Genomic DNA, 19,983 nt, shown 5'->3' with positions numbered 1-19,983 from the left:
CACAGACCCGTTCCCAGAGATCCACCTGAGCCCAGAGTTTGGAGAGGAGACCGGCCCCCTGCTAGCTGTCAGTAGCCCGGGAAAACTCACCCTGCACGGAGCAGACAAAGCAACATTGTACCAGAACTGTGTGAAAACAATAAACAAAAAAGGACTGAGTGGCAGACCCCCCACTGTCTGGAATGACAGGTTGGAGGGGGGACATCCTCGTCCCCAGTGGAGACTTTTATACAAGCCTCCCCTCAAAAAACGCACCGCTGACCTCCAGTGGAGGATTTTACATGGTGCTGTCGCCTCCAATGCTTTTATCTCTGTTCTTAACCCAGCTGTTCTTAGCCAGGGCCTTTTCTGTAACCTCCGAGAGACTGTGGACCACATGTTCACTGAGTGGAAGAGACTCAGAGTTCTTCTCTCTTTTAACATTGGTTTTTAGTCTTTTTAATGTAGTTTTTACTGAGAGGGTTTTTATTATGGGAGCTGCCTACAAGAAGACACAAAAAGAAAAATGGCAGCTCCTGAACTAGCTTTCAGGTGAAGCTAAAATGGCGATTTATATAAGCAGGAAGAACAGGGTGGAGAACAGAGAGGGGCAGGAGACCAGGACAGTCTGGCTCTGTAACATCAGAACAGAGAGGGGCAGGAGACCAGGACAGTCTGGCTCTGTAACATCAGAACAGAGAGGGACAGGAGACCAGGACAGTCTGGCTCTGTAACATCAGAACAGAGAGGGGCAGGAGACCAGGACAGTCTGGCTCTGTAACATCAGAACAGAGAGGGACAGGAGACCAGGACAGTCTGGCTCTGTAACATCAGAACAGAGAGGGGCAGGAGACCAGGACAGTCTGGCTCTGTAACATCAGAACAGAGAGGGGCAGGAGACCAGGACAGTCTGGCTCTGTAACATCAGAACAGAGAGGGACAGGAGACCAGGACAGTCTGGCTCTGTAACATCAGGGCCAGACTCTGGTTAGATTTTAGGTTTTATAAACACACTGGAGACATTGATGCTTTTAAACAGCGTTGGTGTTTTAATGACATTGTTTGTTCTGTTGTTGATGACGAGCTGGTTTTTGCACAAGTTTTTATCGGATGATATTTCTTTTTTAAATCAAATACTGAGATTTTAATGCATTAGCACTTTATTTCATTGTGAACATGCACAAATGATAAATATGTAAATAGTGTTTTTGTAAAAATCAAAAAAAAAATCTCTCTCTCTCTCTTAGATAAGAATTAGTAAATTAGTGTCATACTGTCTGTTGATGATGTCATCATTATGTAACATTTAATCTATGAAAGACATTTTACGAATAAAAAAAATGGAAATTGAACTGAATTAAATATTGTAATTGGTTGACAGCCCAAATATGAATATAAATGAGTAAATTCCAGCCCTACATGTGATGAGGATGAAGCTGTGTGTGTGAGAGTGATGTAATGCCCCCCCCCCCCCTCCTCCTTTCAGGGTGGAGCCTGCTGGAGTCAGATGGTTGACACCAGGTCTGAGGAAGTGTAAGTCTGTTTTTAATTTCATTCATCAAACTGTGACATCACTCATCCAACCCTCTGATGTCATCATCTACGTGCTGATTGGTTAATAACTGCAGCTGTGTTGTGTCTCCTTCTCTCCGTCAGATTCCTGTGAACTCACACTGGACACAAACACAGTGAACAGAAACCTCAAACTGTCTGACAACAACAGGAAGGTGACATTAGTGAAGAAGGATCAGCCATATCCTGATCATCCAGAGAGGTTTGACTGCTGGCAGCTGCTGTGTAGAGATGATCTGACTGGTCGCTGTTACTGGGAGGTTGAGAGGAGAGGAGATGTTTATATATCAGTGAGTTACAGAGGAATCAGGAGGAGAGGAGGCAGTGCTGACTGTTGGTTTGGAGGTAATGATCAGTCCTGGTGTCTGGAGTGCTCTGATGATGGTTACTCTGTCTATCACAATAATAGAAGAACATCCATCTCCTCCTCCTCTGTCTCTGGTAGAGTAGCAGTGTATGTGGACTGTCCTGCTGGCTCTCTGTCCTTCTACACAGTCTCCTCTGACTCACTGATCCACCTCCACACCTTCAACACCACATTCACTCAGCCTCTCTATCCTGGGTTTGGGATCAGGTCTCGTGGTTCCTCAGTGTCTCTGGAGGACGGAGAGTCTCCTCCTGTTTCTCACTGCTGATCAGTTGAGTCTGTACAGGATCACACTTACATTGTAAATTAAGTGTGACTGTGGTTGTAAAAATTGTATATTTTGATGTTTAGTATTTCACTGGCGTGGAATTGTAATTATTTTCCTGACCTGCTGAGGGACTACGGGAGGAAAATATCACTTGTGCTACAACCCGGTACAATGCATCTCTCCTTGTTTTTATACAAGGTTATGTTAACTTGAGCATTGTCCCTGTTTAAATAAATAACTTCTAAATTCTCCAGAAATCTTTCAGGTTATTGTTATGAACTAATGAATGAACTGAACTTTTACTGCAGTAACATGTCATCAATGGGACAGAACAGCTGTTTGATTGGGTCTGTTGGAGGTTTGATTCACTCCCACATTAATATGTTGGTGGTGAAGGTCTGTCTGTCTGTCTGTCTGTCTGCCTGTCTGTGTGTGTGTGTGTGTGTGTCTGCCTGTCTGTGTGTGTGTGTTCTTTGTTCCAACTTTTCATTCTCAAAATATTTGCCTATTTTCTCTAAATATTGTTTATAATATATAAATAAAGAAATGTTTCTGAAACATTAATTCATTGAGTAAGTATTTTAAAATAATTCACTAAAATAATATATTTGCATGAAATGTAAATGATTAGAATAAAGAAAATATAGTATTACAAAGTCCAAACATTAAATGTCATTTAAAATGTTTGGTGGCGCTCTGCTTGTAGTTCCTGCTGATGTCACCAGAGGGCGCCATGACGTCATCACCAGCTCAGAGAAGCTGTTTCTGAATGTATAGTTCAGTGGTTATATGGCGCCCTCTGTCTCTTCCTGTCTCTCTACCTTTCTGTCTCTTGCGGTCTAGATTTAAGTACCTCTACGTTTGTAGTTGAGTAAATGTAATCTTGAGTAAATGTAATCTTGAGTAAATGTAATCTTGAGTAAATGTAATCTTGAGTAAATGTACTTACATTCCACCTTCTTCTTGGTTTCTTTAGTTCTTTCTTCGTCTGATGATATTTTTTATTAAATGAAAGATGACAGAGTTTCAGAAACACTAAAAAGTTACATATAGTCACTTTAATGTAATTTGAGTTATTGAGAATTGGCTACATCTGAAAGTTGAAGCTTATTTTTGTTACGTGGAGGCAGGGAAAAGTGGGCCCAAACGCAGAGATGAGGCAGGCAGGCAGGAGATGGTTAGAACTCAGGGATTTAATATAACAAACAGCGGCAGTACAGAGACTGGAAAACACTAGGAAACACTCAGAGGGAAAACTACAAAAAAAGCACAAGGCTGAAACAAACTGAAAGAATATAAACTAGCAGAACTGGGAACACAAACTCACGCAGACAGGGCAACGGACACAAATGGACACAAAACGATCCAACAAGAGACAAAGGGAACACAGAGGTTAAATACATGAGGTAATGAACAAATGAGGGACAGGTGATACAGCAGGTGTAACACATCAGGGCGGGGCAGGACAATCAACAAAGGCGGGAAAACACAGAAAGTAGAACTAGACCTGACAACACAGACAACAGACTATCAAAACAAACAGGAAGCAGAACATAAACAGGGAGATGCACAACAGGAAAATACAAAATATACACAGACCACAATACACAAAACAGGATACATCAACACAACAGGTAACAGAAATATACAGAATAAATATACAAACACAGGAAACATACAGAAATCAATAATACTGGCAACAGAAATGAACAAACAGGTAACAGAAATTATTATTGCTTCATTTCCCAACATCATCACTGCATCGTCAGATGGATTTTAAACACCAGAAGAAACAGAAGTGATGACTTTGTATGTCCACCCTGACACATGGTCCCCAGGACGTTACTTTGGAATTGAACTTTCTTAATTCAATAATTTTTTGGGCCATTTTTAAGCCTTTATTTATAGAGGACAGCTGAAGATATCAAACCAGCGGCCGCTGGGTGGAGGAGTGAACCTCTATATATGGGCGCCTGCTCTACCAGGTGAGCTACCCAGGCGCTCTGTAATTGAACTTTTGACCAATAGCTCTGAGCATCTGAAAAAGGACAATTAGTTTTATGTAACAAATAAATAATACAATTACTATTCTTTTTATGTAACAAAGGGGTGTGAAAATATAATTTAATATGTACTTGCTGCATTGATTTACTCTGTTTCTCTCTTTTAGTGCTTCGACCCTACTCTATTGTGACCAGACCAGGAACAAGTCATAACAGACCACCTGATTGCATCTTTTTCATCAACACAAGAGACTTACTATCATCCAGTATCTCCTGTCTGCATTTTAAAGGATTTAACCCAAATAAAGAACATTTTAAAGCTCATCACTGCATGGAGATGTGCCTTGTTTTGACTCACTGAAGATCTCTGCTGTTCTGCTTTCAGAAATCCGGGCTGTAAACTGGATGCTCTAATTTCATGTCCAGTATTTTGTTTATGTAATTTAAATGTTTTCATTTGATTTGTGAAGCTCTCTGTCTACCTTTCAGTAGCATATAATTCAACTGAACTTTTGTTACAGTAATACTACTGAAAATGTGTCATTGTGTTCTTATTTAAGAGTAGTATTCCCAGACTCTCAGGTTTAATTCATTGTTCAAATCCCTAGAAACGACAGATGATCTAACGTGACGGTGGTCACCGCTCAGGGCAGAGACCACGACAACTCCCCAGAAATGCATGGCTGCGATAGCTATCAGGCTGTTAGGACTCAAATGCAAGGCTCAAAAAGGGTACAGTTTTATTTAAACAAAGACTTAAGCCAAATCTGGCGAGGAACTCAAGGGCAGAAACTAGGAGGGAGGGAGACTTAAGGGGAAAACCTAGGAAGGCGAGGGACTCAAGGGAAAAAAACCTAGGAGGGTGAGGGACTCGAGGGCGGAAACTAGGATGACGAGGGATTCACGGGAAGAAACCTAGGAAGGCGGGGAACTCAAGGGCAGGAAACTAGAATGGCGAGGGAACTCAGGGGCAAGAGCTAGGATGGCGAGGGAACTCAGGGGCAAGAGCTAGGATGGCGAGGGAACTCAGGGGCAAGAGCTAGGATGGCGAGGGAACTCAGGGGCAAGAGCTAGGATGGCGAGGGAACTCAGGGGCATGAGCTAGGATGGCGAGGGAACTCAGGGGCATGAGCTAGGATGGCGAGGGAACTCAGGGGCAAGAGCTGGGATGGCGAGGGAACTCAGGGGCAAGAGCTGGGATGGCGAGGGAACTCAGGGGCAAGAGCTGGGATGGCGAGGGAACTCAAGGGCAGGAGCAAGGATGGCGAGGGAACTCAGGGGCAGGAGCAAGGATGGCGAGGGAACTCAGGGGCAGGAGCTGGGATGGCGAGGGAACTCAGGGGCAGGAGCAAGGATGGCGAGGGAACTCAGGGGCAGGAGCAAGGATGGCGAGGGAACTCAGGGGCATGAGCTAGGATGGTGAGGGAACTCAGGGGCATGAGCTAGGATGGCGAGGGAACTCAGGGGCTAGTATGGCGAGGAAACTCAGGGGAGCGCGGAGAAAACCGGGGCCGAAGGTCCGAGGAAGAGGCACTGGAGAAGGGAAGCAGAGGACCGAAGACGGGCTGGCTGGACGCGGAGATGGAGGTAGGGTGAGCAGGGTGCTGTGGGAGGAGGACTGGATGGAGAGGCCAGCTGACTGGATTCGGAGACTTGGAGGTGGTCACTGCAAAACAAACACAAAAAGGGTAAGACAGGGGAACACACAGAGAAAGGTAAGTGCAGAAGGGCATTAACATATGCGAGCGTCACCGATACAGCAGCGACAACGATTCAGCAGAGTTGGTCTGTTGAGCCGGGGTTGAAGTACTGTGCTTGATTGTAGATGGCTGGCAGGTGTGCGTGGCGGGAGAGCGGTGATGGTGATTGCAGCAGGTGTGTCTCGTCAGCTGGCAGGCAGTAGACAGGAGGGGAGGAGGGAAAGCAAAAGAGACACAGGGAGAGACAGAGCCGACCGGGAAAAAAACAACAGCTAGGGAAAGTAAACAAAAACTCACAGCCAGCCGACCCCAACCATCACACAGGCTCTACCATTATCAATGATCACATTTGAATGTGTCCCTGTCCATGATAATGTGACAAAGAAGCAAAGGGTGAAATTTGTTTGTATTCCACGCAAACTATAGAAAAATAAAATTAGAAATACAATATTTGCAAAGAACTTTAGAAAACGGGCTTTTATTTTGAAGGTGAAGAAAACGAGGGGCGTTGCGTGAGCGGCTGCTGGCCGCAGCTATTGTTCCAGGAAACAGCTCACCTGTGTCAGAGATTTCTCTCCAGGTGGAGAGTGACCCTCTTCTTCATCAACTCTTCTTCATCAACTCCTCTTCATCAGCTCTTCTTTATCAACTCTTCTTCATCAACTCTTCTTCATCAACTCTTTGGACTGTGTGAAGAAACTGTAAGTTGCTGTTTGGTACTTTAACAACACGTTAGTCTTTGGTCTCTTCAGGGTTAGTTTCTGGCTCTGTAATGTTAAATATAATGTTTCTACTTCTTATTTCCTGAGAAAGTGTGGATGACTCTTGTGTTGAAGATTAAGATAGATTAATTATCCCCAGTATTTCACTTCTAATGAAAAGAACATTAATAATATGGAGGACGTGGTCAATACCTTTTAATAAATATTTTGCAAATGTTGGACCAGATTTAGCTGGAAAATTCCTATTCCGCAGATAATCGATAACAGAAATAATGATCTTATTGAAAGAAATCAATGTTCAATGCTTCTTAAAGCAGTAGAAGAAAAATAAATAATAGACATTGTTAAGAAATGCAAAACTAAAGCATCTACTGATTGTAATGAAATAGATATCAAGACAGTAAAAAATGTAATTGAGGGGATCTCAAAACCATTAACTCATATTTTTTATTCATCATTCCAAACTGGTAAATGTCCAACTAAAATGAAAACAGCTAAAGTCATACCTTTGTACAAAACTGGAGATGAACACCACTTCCCAAATTACAGGCCGGTCTCTCTACTGCCTCAATTCTCAAATATTCTAGAAAAACTCTTCAATGACAGATTGGACAAATTCATAGATAAATACAAATTACTTACTGATAGTCAATATGGATTCAGAAAAAATAGGTCAACATCACTAGCTTTAACTGATCTCATTGAAGAAATCACAAATTCCACAAACACAAAGAAATATGGAGTTGGGGTATGTATTGATTTGAAAAAAGCATTTCATGCAATTAATCATGAAATATGAATTAATAAATGGGAACGGCTCTGGATTAGGGGGATAGTGATGAATTGGTTAAGCAGTTATTTAAAAGAGGCAACAATTTGTGAAGTTGGGAGATTATACATCTGAATGTTTGGACATTGCGTGTGGTGTCCCCCAGGGGTCAGTACTGGGACCTAAACTATTTATCCTCTATATAAACGACATATGTAAAGTATCTGAATTACTGAAATTTTTATTATTTGCAGACGACACAAACATCTTTGGTTCTGGTCAGAATTTACAGCAACTCCTGGACATCATCACTTCAGAATTCAGAAACAGTAAACAGAGGTCTGACACGAATAAGTTATCATTAAATGTGAGTAAAACCAAATTCATGATATTTGGCAATTGTAAATCAATCAATCAAGTTCAGTTACAGATAGAAGGTGTCAATATAGAAAGAGTATATGAAATGAAATTCCTTGGAGTGATTATAGATGACAAGATTTGCTGGAAATCTCACATAAAATATATCCAAACATAACTGTCTAGAAGTATTTCAGTCTTGGCTAAAGCAAAGCACATTTTAGACTACAAATCACTCCACATTTTGTATTGTTCAATGGTGTTACCGTATTTGAATTACTGTGTAGAGGTTTGGGGAAACACATATCAAAATTCATTGAAATTGTTAATTATACTTCAAAAAAGAGCAATAAGAATAATTCATAACACTGGATATTTGGAACACACCAATTCATTATTTTCACAGTCTAAAGCATTAAAATTACTTGACCTAGCAGTAATTATGTCCAAATCGAGAAACAATTTGTTGCCTGGCAACATACAGAAAAGATTTTCTGAAAGAGAGGGGGGCTACGACTTAAGGGGAAAGTCACATTTTAAGACTCCCAGTTTACAAACTACAAGGAAAAGTTTCTGTTTATCTGTCAGTGGCACTAAATTGTGGAATAAACTAAATAATGAATTAAAGCAATGTCTAAACATATTCCACTTCAAAAAGATGTTCAAAGAAATTATATTCCAGAGGTACAGAGTAACACAGTGCAGTTAATAACCTGGGCTGATACTGAACAATCTGTAGTATGTGTATAATTGTTGTTGTGTATGGGTAAATATATGAATGTGAATATAACTTCTGAATATATATTTTCATTGATTACAGATTCATTATCTCTGTAGACTTCTTGTTTTGTAGCTAACTCATTTAATAGGGTAGAAAGGGTATAAAGGGGTAGGAGTACATCAGGTTTACTTCTTCCTACTCCTTTTTGCATGTGTAAATAGAGGTCTTTAAGTACTGGAAATTATGGAGTTTTATTTTGTATTTTTTCTGATGTTTTATTTTATTTACATGTTCAAAATAAAAGAAATGAATCAATCAATCTCCATGTTGGTGATTAACTGGAATCAAACAGCTGATCTATATTTCCTTTCTCCAGCTGTCAGAAAACAAACGGTCGTCTCCATCAGAGTCAAGAGAGACACAACACAACTCTGATGGTTCTGATAACAGGGTCAACGTATATCAGGACGTCGTCTGAAACACATTTACATCTTTCACAGCCTAAAACAAGATGAGGACCTGACGACTAAACACACATAGTCACTGTCGTCTACGTTAAACTGTAGAGAGACACAACTTGTATTGTCATCATACATACATATAACAGAAATGTCCAATTATTACATTACATGTCATTTAGCTGACGCTTTTATCCAAAGCGACTTACAATTGCTATATACGTCAGAGGTCACACGCCTCTGGAGCAACTAGGGGTTAAGTGTTTTGCTCAGGTACACATTGGTTGATGTATCGCAGTGGGAATTGAACCCGGATCTCCCGCACCAAAGGAATGTGTCATATCCACTGCGCCACCACCACCCCCCCTGTCCAATGAAATGCAGTCATCATTAACAGCTGCTCTGATGAAGTTAAGTTACCGACCGGGCTGCCTCTGTGGACTTTGGGCTAAAATATCGGACAAAAAGTCAAAAACTTTCAAAAAATATTCCAAAAAGGCGACTAAAACTGAAAAAAACAACAAAAACATGGTTTGCGTGCAGTTTAATGTCCCAAATTCCACTCTGGCCACGCCAAAACCTGCCCTACGAATTTGATTGGTTGGGGTTAGGCATTGACCTCGAGTGGTTAAGGTTAGGATAGCTGATTGGTCAGGGGACCTGTATAAACGGGGTTACGTTACGGGGAAATAAACTGCACGTATACTCAAAAACATAGGAAAAAGCAGCACAAAAGTTAAAAAGTGTCCAAAGATTTTCCAAAAAGGCGACTAAAACTCTAAAAAAAGCAACAAAAACATAAAAAAAAGCAGCAAAAATGTCCGAAAACGTGACAAAATCCTTAAAAAAAGGATCAAAAACTTGTAAAAAGCCCCCATAAATCCTGCCTATGTGTACATAGTTATTGGGATGGTGATGTGTGAACATATATAATATATGATAGAAGAAATAGTGAGTTAATGTGTGCTGTATGAGAGTGAATTCTTGGTGTTATTGAGAGATTTTCTAACATGGAGGTCAGTCGGCCCAACGTGTGTCTGAGAGAATGTTCCAGAACCAGCAGCCAACTGACTGCTGGTTCTTTAGTTCTTCTTTCAGGAGAAGCATCTTTTAAATGTGTCCCCCTGGAGTCTGTCTGCTCTCTCTGGATCAAACACCATGACAGCACACAGCAGCACTGCTGCAGCTTGGATTCAACCATTTAGTCCTTCACTTCATCTCAGAGGAACAGATTACACTCTCACACCTCCATCACATCCACATTCTTCACATGGATCCATTAGAGGAGCAATACATCACATCAAAGTCCAGAAAATCATTCATAAAAACATGTCATATCTTTCAGATTTACTGTCTTTATGCAAGAAAAATAAAATAAAAGGATTAACTTTTTTAAATAATTAATTAAATAATGTACGTATATATATTAAAAACGATTAAAATGAAGGGATATAGTATTACCAAATAAATACATAAAATGTAATAAAATGTAATTTAAAAAGTGTGGTGAGTGTGTAATAATAAAAACATAGAGATGAAACTAATAAAATCTGTAAACATGTTTTAATGTGTGAATATGATTGGTGGAGCTCTGCTTGTAGTTCCTGCTGATGTCACCAGAGGGCGCCATGACGTCATCACCAGCTCAGAGATGAAGACTAACTGGGGACTTTGGGTTAGTTTGATTGTTCTTTATTTTGGTATTTCTCTCTAAAATAACAAATGACAACATTACCAATAATCAGTAACATTATAAATCATCATGTCGTTGTTTGTTAACAGTTAAAATAACTTTTAACTGAAGTTTAATTTCCTGTTTATCACTGCTGGTTGTTATGAAGAGTTACTGCTCCTCTGATCTCTGTTGGCACAGTGTTTCTGGTTCTACAGGATTCTTTCTGTCTCCTCCTCCTCCTCCTCCTCCTCCTCCTGATGAAGCTGAAACAGGTTTGTTGTTTTGCTGTCAGAGACAAAGGTTTCAGTCAACACACATGATAAGATGTCTGGGTGTCCCAGAGGTCTTCCAGGTCCAGCTGCAGTGTGAGAAACCCTCCAATCAGAGCAGTCCAGTACGTAAGTCTTTCACTTTTTCATTTTCATATTGTGTTGAGTTCAGGGAGCAGAGAGTCTGTCTGTTTTCTCTCCACGTTAGTTATCTGCTCAGCCAGCTGTTGTAACTTCACTATGTGCTATTAGTACTTTTACTGCAGTAACATGTCTGAATACTTGCTTTAATCACAATAATCATCTTCTATTGATACATCTCTGAACCTGCATGGTGGAGCCTAGAGAGAGGGGGGAGTTTGGGTTCTTCATTTTCTGTTGACAGCAAGTTTCACAGAAAACTCAAAGGTGAACAATTCACCACATCTACGTTCATACAGTAGGCCATTTTTCATGCTACTAGATTATGTTGTTTTAGTTTTTCCTATTTTCAAATGGACAATAAATCTGTAAACGCATATCATGGAGTGGAACTGAATTATTCAACCTGTGCGTCATACAAGTGTTGATTGTTCCCTGACTCAGCCTCTCAGCAGCTTACGGAGGATTTAAAGAAGTGGCTTCACTTGTTATTGTCCTCCATTTATCTGACAGCGTGTTACTCTGCACATTCACAGTTTACACACAAAGTATGAATCAGCAGTAAAACATGATGTAATGTTCCAGAGAATCAGCTCTCTCACTGCTACTTCTACATCAAGTACATTTAGTAACAGAGCAGGACGTTGGACAGAGTATTTTCACCGTGTAGTATTAATAGTTTGGAGTACTTCTTCCACTGCGTCACTGAGTCTGTTTAAAGATAAAGTTTGTTCATCACATTTAAAACATGTTGGAACTCGACGTGTGGAAAGTCCCTCTGTTGTCAGAGTGTTTCTGGTTCTACCGGATTCTTTCTGTCTCCTCCTCCTCCTCCTCCTCCTCCTGATGAAGCTGAAACAGGTTTGTTGTTTTGCTGTCAGAGACAAAGGTTTCAGTCGACACACACGATAAGATGTCTGGGTGTCCCAGAGGTCTTCCAGGTCCAGCTGCAGCGTGAGAAACAGGGCATGAAATTGGCACCCGCCCACCCGCCAAATGCGGGTAACATTTGTGATTGGCGGGTGAAACTGTCAATCTACCTGCGGGTAGCCAATGAGAATTGAGTGATTCAGACTGGTAACTATCGGTAAGCAGGGTACATGGTTTTTTACGGGCCTGGTCCAATCAGGGGCCCGCATCACTGGAAGATATTGATTGACAGCCGGGGCCCCCTATCGCATTTTCATTACTCACACAATTCCAGCAGTCCCATGTGCAGCCACTGACCAAGCGGGAGTGAGAACGGGTCAAATTCATTTCCTAGTTTCTGATATGAAGACGAGACGTGTGTGTGACTCGAACATCTAACATTTACCAACAAAACATACAGCGAAAGACCGTCAAAACATTTCAGACCGTCCTGCCAACATGTATACATTTTAACATCAATGTACGCTGTGACGTTTTTTCACTCTAAAGTCAGCGCTGCTATTTCAAATTGTCGGCTCTCTGCAGCAGGCGGGACTGCTCCGTTTCCCCCAAGACTGACGCGCACACACAATCACACACAAACACATGCACAGACACACACACAATCACACGCACGCACGCACAGACACACACACAAACGCACGCACGCACGCACGCACAGACACACACACACACACACACACACAAACGCACACGGTGGATGCAGGAAAAAACGCAGATGAGACGTACATGATGACCTAAATTGAGGACAGCTACGTTATTGTAAGTGCAATGATAAGTTAAAGTCCAATAAGTACTTTATTAAACCGTATGAATGTGTCTCCCAGGCCAGGATAGGAAATTAACTAACTAAAGATCAACAAGCCATTGACAATGACAGATATGGTCATATTTGATTCATCCATTAAATTATTTTGTGTCTTAAATCCACCAGCTGTTTTCATATTTTACCAACATTTGCAGCATCCTGAGCCTTTTTGGTAAGGTTCCTAGAAAATCTCAGCCCAGAGTAATTAATTAATAGTAATAAGTGTTATTCTCCCCAAAACAAGTTTCATTTTTATTTATTTTTTTATTTTTAAGAACTATACAAAAAACATTCATGTGTTATGGTGCGCATTCACCAGTGTTGTTGTTGTTGTGGTGGCGTAGGCTACTCCTGATTTTGTCAGTCATCTCATCTCTTATATCAGTGGCGTAACGAGCCAACACCGGGCCCCTATGCAGGATTATCAAGGCGGGCCCCCCTACTACAGCACGTGATGACGGCGCAATGTCCACCAGTAGGCTACCATCAATAGGACAGGACAGGATCAAAGAGACACAGCAATTCCTGTTTTTCACCTTTATTAGGCAAAAAAAAAAACTGGCTGGTAAAAAGTCCCTGTGGCAGGTGGATTTAAAAATCCACCTGCCACAGTGGCTGGTGGTCAAAAAAGTTAACTTCATGACCTGGTGAGAAACCCTCCAATCAGAGCAGTCCAGTACGTAAGTCTTTCACTTTTTAATGTTCATATTGTGTTGAGTTCAGGGAGCAGAGAGTCTGTCTGTTTTCTCTCCACGTTAGTTATCTGCTCAGCCAGCTGCTGTTACTCTACTCTGTGCTATTAGTACTTTTACTGCAGTAACATGTCTGAATACTTGCTTTAATCTCAGAAGGAAAGCTTGTACTTGTTATTGTCCTCCATTTATCTGACAGCGTGTTACTCTGCACATTCACAGTTTACACACAAAGTCTGAATCAGCAGTAAAACATGATGTAATGTTACATTGTCCTTTTAAAAAAGGGGTCTGTTGACCTCTGACCTCCAGGTATCTGAATGAAAATGTTTGTCTGGGCCGAGCCTTCTCTTCACAGACACGCCCACTCTATGATAATCCATCATAGAGTTATTATCAGGCAGCTGATGTCCTGCAGGCCTGTCTGCTCTGACGCAGCTTTGTTGGCTGAAAACTTGTTCTGCATCTTTTCAGTGTAGCTCCTCTTCGCTCCACTGATCTCTTTAGTCAGAGCGTTTCTGGTTTTCCAGGATTCTTTCTGTCCTCTTCCTCCTCCTGACAAAGCTGCCTGAGTTCAGCTAGAAACCGGTTAGTTCTGTCTCTCCTGTTAAATGATGAAACACAGTGATGCCCCTTTGGCTCCCAGCCCTCAATGTGCTGTCTGTAATGTGGAGTTCTCTGCTGAGGTTTTCTCTGTTAAAGTCCAGAGAACAGAGAAAAGAGAGTCTGTCTGTTTTCTCTCCACGTTAGTTATCTGCTCAGCCAGCTGCTGTAACTTTACTGTGTGCTATTAGTACTTTTACTGCAGTAACATGGCTGAATACTTGATTTAATCTCAGAAGGAAAGCTTGTACTTGTTATTGTCCTCCATTTATCTGACAGCGTGTTACTCTGCACATTCACAGTTTACACACAAAGTCTGAATCAGCAGTAAAACATGATGTAATGTTCCAGAGAATCAGCTCTCTCACTGCTACTTCTACATCAAGTACATTTAGTAACAGAGCAGGATGTTGGACAGAGTATTTTCACCGTGTAGTATTAATAGTTTGGAGTACTTCTTCCACTGCGTCACTGAGTCTGTTTAACGATAAAGTTTGTTCATCACATAATATGTTGTATGTAAACATGTTGGAAGTCGACGTGTGGAAAGTTCCTCTGTTGCATTCACGGGAAGAAGTACAAACACACACTAACAACAACAACCACAGTTACACAGAGAGAAGAAACAAAACTCTTATTGTGAAAATCTGCTTCCTGACAGGTGGAGCTGTGACTCATCAGGAAACAACTCACCTGAGTTCTTTAAACCCCTGGCTTGATTTGGCCGGTGTGATCCATCATAAGATGGCCTCTTGTTATTTCCTTTCTCCTGTTGTCAGAAAACACACCGTCGTCTCCACCAGCGTAAAGTCAGACACAACAGGACTCTACAGTTTCCTCCTGAACATTTCAGAATAAAATGTAGTGACCTAAATGCCTCTGTTACTGTTGTAGTGATGTGTGGAGGAGGCAGAGAAGTGTCTTCATGTCCTAAGATGACATTAGTCCTGGAGTCTTTCCAATGTTCCTGATCTCCCAGAAAGAGAATGAATGACAGAGCACGATGAGCAGAGAGCAGAAATCATTCAGTGAAGAGCTTCAGACTTTATTTTCTGCTTGATAGCTTCTAGTTTCTCCAGCAGCTTCTTTTTCTGGAGATTAAAAAGTGGTTTTCCTCTCTTTCTAACAGGACCTATCAGAGACCACACCCTGCTGAACCTGAAACTGAACCTGAACCTGAACCCAGCTGTGTGTCCATGAAGAGTCACCGGTCCATGGAGACACCACTTCTTTAAAAAAAGACCTGTAAGGGAGAGGCGAATATAGATGGAGAGGCTACCTGAACTGGAGGAGAGAGGATTAATGGAGAGACTTGAATGGCAGAAGGAGAGAATAACAATGGAGAAGGAAATTGAAATGTTAAGAAGAAGATTGAGGTGAGTTGTGAACATCCAGCAAACTGGAACGAGTCTCATTGGATGGAACTACGTCACGTCTGGGTTGGTTTGGGTCCTGTCTCATGCACACTCCTTCAAATAAAGTTTGAAAGACTAAAATGAGAATATTTTTGCAAAATAATTTCCTGTCTCACTCAAAATATCTTTCTGTTTAGACAACATTTTGAAATATTATATTTAGATTTTTCTATCTGATTTCCAAAGATTTTTTTATTGAGTTTTGGACATAAAGTAAAGCATTATTGGCATTTAATTGTTAATAATTAGGCCTACAGACATATTCATATTAATATTATATTTTATGCAGGGAGACTTTAACTGAACATGTGACCCTCAATAAATGTGTTTTTCTATCAGGACCCAGCAGAGACCAGAGTCTCCTGAACCTGGACCTGAACCTGAACCTGAACCTAGTCCTGAACCTGAACCTGGACCCAGCTGTGTGTCCTTTAAGAGTGACCAGTCAAAAGAGTTTTTTATTGAATTTAAACAAAGACATCCATCTGACAGAAAGTAAGTTATCATGACCATATAATGAGATTCATAGATGTAGTATTTTAGGAGTATTTCACATAGTCAAGTAAGTCATTATTGGCATTTATTTTTAATAATTAAGCTTATATACATATTTATCTTAATTATATATTTTCTGAGTTATGTTATGCAGGGAGACTTTACCTGAACATGTGACCCTCAATAAATGTGTTTTAAAATCAGGACCCAGCAGAAACCAGAGTCTCCTGAACCTGAACCTGGACGTGGACCTGGACCTGGACCTGAACCCAGCTGTGTGTCCTTTAAGAGCGACCAGTCAAAAGAGTTTTTTATTGAATTTAAACAGAGACATCCATCTGACAGAAAGTAAGTTATCAGTACCATATAATGAGATTCATAGATGTAGTATTTTAGAAGTATTTCACTTAGGCATCACTTCCATCAGACACTAGATCGTATTAAGTTGCTGTGAGCTGTAAATTAACCTCTTACTTTTATTTGGTATTTAGGCATTTATTAGTGACAGCTTAGGCATGGGGGGGGGGTGGATGACATGCAGGAAAGTCTCGCAGGTCAGAATCAAACCCACAACCTCCACGTCAAGGACTGAGCCTCTATATATGGATGGCTCTACCACTAGGCCACCCAGGCACCCATATATTCACCATTTGTAAGCACACAGCAGAACATGACGTCATCTGGGAGCTGACCGGGCAAAGAGAGCAGTCTTCCTCACTCAGACCAGTTTGCTGCTTCAGGAGTCCTTTAGGCCAACCTTGTTGTAGCCCTCGTTTACTTCTTAGTTCTTTCTGTTGATTCACAGTGGGGTCAGCAGCACCACCATGGGGCGGCTGTGGCTCAGTGGTAGAGTGGTCGCTTACCAATCGGAAGGTTGGTGGTTCGATCCCTGGCCCTGAGGCCCATGTCGAAGTGTCCTTGGGCAAGACACTGAACCTAAAGTGTCCCCTTGCGCCATTGGAGTGTAAATGTGTGTGAATGTTTATCTGATGAGCAGGTGGCACCTTGTATGGCATTTAACACTTTGATGTCAGGGGAAACCATCCGATTCAATGTTGTAATCAACACTTTAAGTCACAGGACCTATACCTTGTGTGTGTCTCTGCGTGGACAGACATTATGTGAGATAATTCTTCCTGATCCCTCCACAGGGTGGACCAGGAGAGCTCAGAGGTTCCCAGTGGTCAGTCTTACCAGCAGCATCAAACACACCTGGACTCCATATTTATGGTGTGTACATGTACTGTTTACATCTATTCTGTTCACAATCATCTCCATGCTGCATTTTTCAGACCAGTGGGTTGTCAGTCTGTCCAACATGGATCTGTTGTTTGCTTCCATGATTTCAGTTTGATTGTGTCATTCGTATAATCTTCTGTTCCAGCTGCTGGAGGAAAACATCGTCACTTTTGTGAAGAACGAGCTGAAGAAGATCCAGAAGGTTCTGAGTCCAGATTACCCAGAATGCTCAGAGAGTAAGAGGGAGAGTGAGGATGAAGAGCAGAGGAGCAGAGACGCATTTCTGAAGATCACACTGGACTTCCTGAGGAGAATGAAGCAGGACGAGCTGGCTGACCGTCTGCAGAGCAGTAAGAGGATTTCTCTAAAGATTTAACTTGCTGGACTAATGGGACATTAACTAATGTCTCCAGAGAAGGGCCACAGTATGTTCCTGTTTCTTTTAAATCACTGACTGATTTTCTTTGTTGTGTGTTCATTCAGGAAGTCGTTCTGGAGTTTGTAAGCGTAAACTTAAATCTAACCAGCAGAAGAAGTTCCAGTGTGTGTTTGAGGGGATTGCTAAAGCAGGAAACCAAAACCTTCTGAATCAGATGTTCACTGAGATCTACATCACAAAGGGAGGGACTGCAGAGGTCAATGATGAACATGAGGTCAGACAGATTGAAACAGCATCCAGGAAACCAGACAGACCAGAAACAACAATCAGACAAGAAGACATCTTTAGAGCCCAACCTGGAAGAGATGAACCAATCAGAACTGTGATGACAAAGGGAGTGGCTGGCATCGGGAAAACAGTCTTAACACAGAAGTTCACTCTGGACTGGGCTGAAGACAAAGCCAACCAGGACATCCAGTTCACATTTCCATTCACTTTCAGAGAGCTGAATGTGCTGAAAGAGAGAAAGTACAGCTTGGTGGAACTTGTTGATTACTTCTTTAGTGAAACCAAAGAAGCAGGAATCTGCAGGTTTGAAGAGTTCCCGGTTGTGTTCATCTTTGACGGTCTGGATGAGTGTCGACTTCCTCTGGACTTCCTCAACACTAAAATCCTGACTGATGTTACAGAGTCCACCTCAGTGGGTGTGCTGCTGACAAACCTCATCAGGGGGAATCTGCTTCCCTCTGCTCACCTCTGGATAACCACACGACCTGCAGCAGCCAATCAGATCCCTCCTGGGTGTGTTGACATGGTGACAGAGGTCAGAGGGTTCACTGACCCACAGAAGGAGGAGTACTTCAGGAAGAGATTCAGAGATCAAGAGCAGGCCAACAGAATAATCTCCCACATCAAGACATCACGAAGCCTCCACATCATGTGCCACATCCCAGTCTTCTGCTGGATCACTGCTACAGTTCTGGAGGACGTGTTGAAGACCAGAGAGGGAGGAGAGTTGCCCAAGACCCTGACTGAGATGTATATCCACTTCCTTGTGGTTCAGTCCAAAGTGAAGAACATCAAGTATGATGGAGGAGCTGAGACAGATCCACACTGGAGTGGAGACACCAGGAAGATGATCGAGTCTCTGGGAAAACTGGCTTTTGAGCAGCTGCAGAAAGGCAACCTGATCTTCTATGAATCAGATCTGAGAGAGTGTACCATCGATATCAGAGCAGCCTCAGTGTACTCAGGAGTGTTCACACAGATCTTTAAAGAGGAGAGAGGACTGTACCAGGACAAGGTGTTCTGCTTCGTCCATCTGAGTGTTCAGGAGTTTCTGGCTGCTCTTCATGTCCATCTGACATTCACCAACTCTGGAGTCAACCTGCTGTCAGGAGAACAAACAACATCAATACAGTTCTACCAGAGTGCTGTGGACAAGGCCTTACAGAGTCCAAATGGACACCTGGACTTGTTTCTCCGCTTCCTCCTGGGTCTTTCACTGCAGACCAATCAGAATCTCCTACGAGGTCTGCTGACACAGGCAGGAAGTAGCTCAGAGACCAATCAGGAAACAGTGGAGTACATCAAGAAGAAGATCAGTGGGAATCTGTCTGCAGAGAGAAGCATCAATCTGTTCCACTGTCTGAATGAACTGAATGATCGTTCTCTAGTGGAGCAGATCCAACAGGCCATGAGATCAGGAAGTCTCTCCACAGATAAACTGTCTCCTGCTCAGTGGTCAGCTCTGGGCTTCATCTTATTGTCATCAGAAGAAGATCTGGACGTGTTTGACCTGAAGAAATACTCTGCTACAGAGGAGGCTCTTCTGAGGCTGCTGCCATTGATCAAAGCCTCCAAAAAAGCTCTGTTAGTGGAAATTATTCATCAACAAATACTCTGATATCTTTAAACAAGAGAGAAAAATAAATAACTTGTTTCCTTGTTTGTTGTCTCTCCAGACTGAGTGGCTGTAACCTGTCAGAGAGAAGCTGTGAAGCTCTGTCCTCAGTTCTCAGCTCCCAGTCCTCTAGTCTGAGAGAGCTGAACCTGAGTAACAACAACCTGCAGGATTCAGGAGGGAAGCTGATCTCTGTTGGACTGAAGAGTCCACACTGCACACTGGAGACTCTCAGGTCAGATCAAGAACAGTAATCTTTGAAAACACAGTATTGAAAAACATTCAAAACATGTGAATTTTTCCAAAGTATTTCATTCTGATTTAAAATCACTTCATAAAAAATGAAATATGAACTGTGGATGAGTTCCAGAAAAAAATTATATTTTAATATCATGTGACTTTGATTACTGGACGTTTGTTTATTCCTGATTATACAACAAGTATATCCGACCAGACAACCTGATTGGTCAACTAGATATTTAGAACATAGTCAAATCAGCATGACTGCACACCCAGAG

The 19,983-nt window shown here is 41.8% G+C and overlaps 1 protein-coding gene across 1 annotated transcript in view; it reads left to right on the top strand.

The window, feature by feature from the left end:
* LOC116062654 (NACHT, LRR and PYD domains-containing protein 3-like) overlaps window positions 1-19,983 on the top strand; it is a 70,507-nt gene that overhangs the window by 35,119 nt on the left and 15,405 nt on the right. The window contains exons 4-8 of the mRNA XM_035999463.1: window positions 16,149-16,292; window positions 17,096-17,174; window positions 17,329-17,533; window positions 17,667-19,434; window positions 19,527-19,700. Of these exons, the coding sequence (XP_035855356.1) occupies window positions 16,149-16,292; window positions 17,096-17,174; window positions 17,329-17,533; window positions 17,667-19,434; window positions 19,527-19,700 (2,370 nt within the window). The remainder of the gene's footprint in view (window positions 1-16,148; window positions 16,293-17,095; window positions 17,175-17,328; window positions 17,534-17,666; window positions 19,435-19,526; window positions 19,701-19,983) is intronic.

The sequence above is a fragment of the Sander lucioperca genome, chromosome 3 (assembly GCF_008315115.2).
Source record: "Sander lucioperca isolate FBNREF2018 chromosome 3, SLUC_FBN_1.2, whole genome shotgun sequence".
Lineage (NCBI taxonomy): Eukaryota > Metazoa > Chordata > Actinopteri > Perciformes > Percidae > Sander > Sander lucioperca.
The sequence above is the reverse complement of the archived record's forward strand: the minus strand, read 5'-3'. Positions and strand labels throughout refer to the sequence as shown.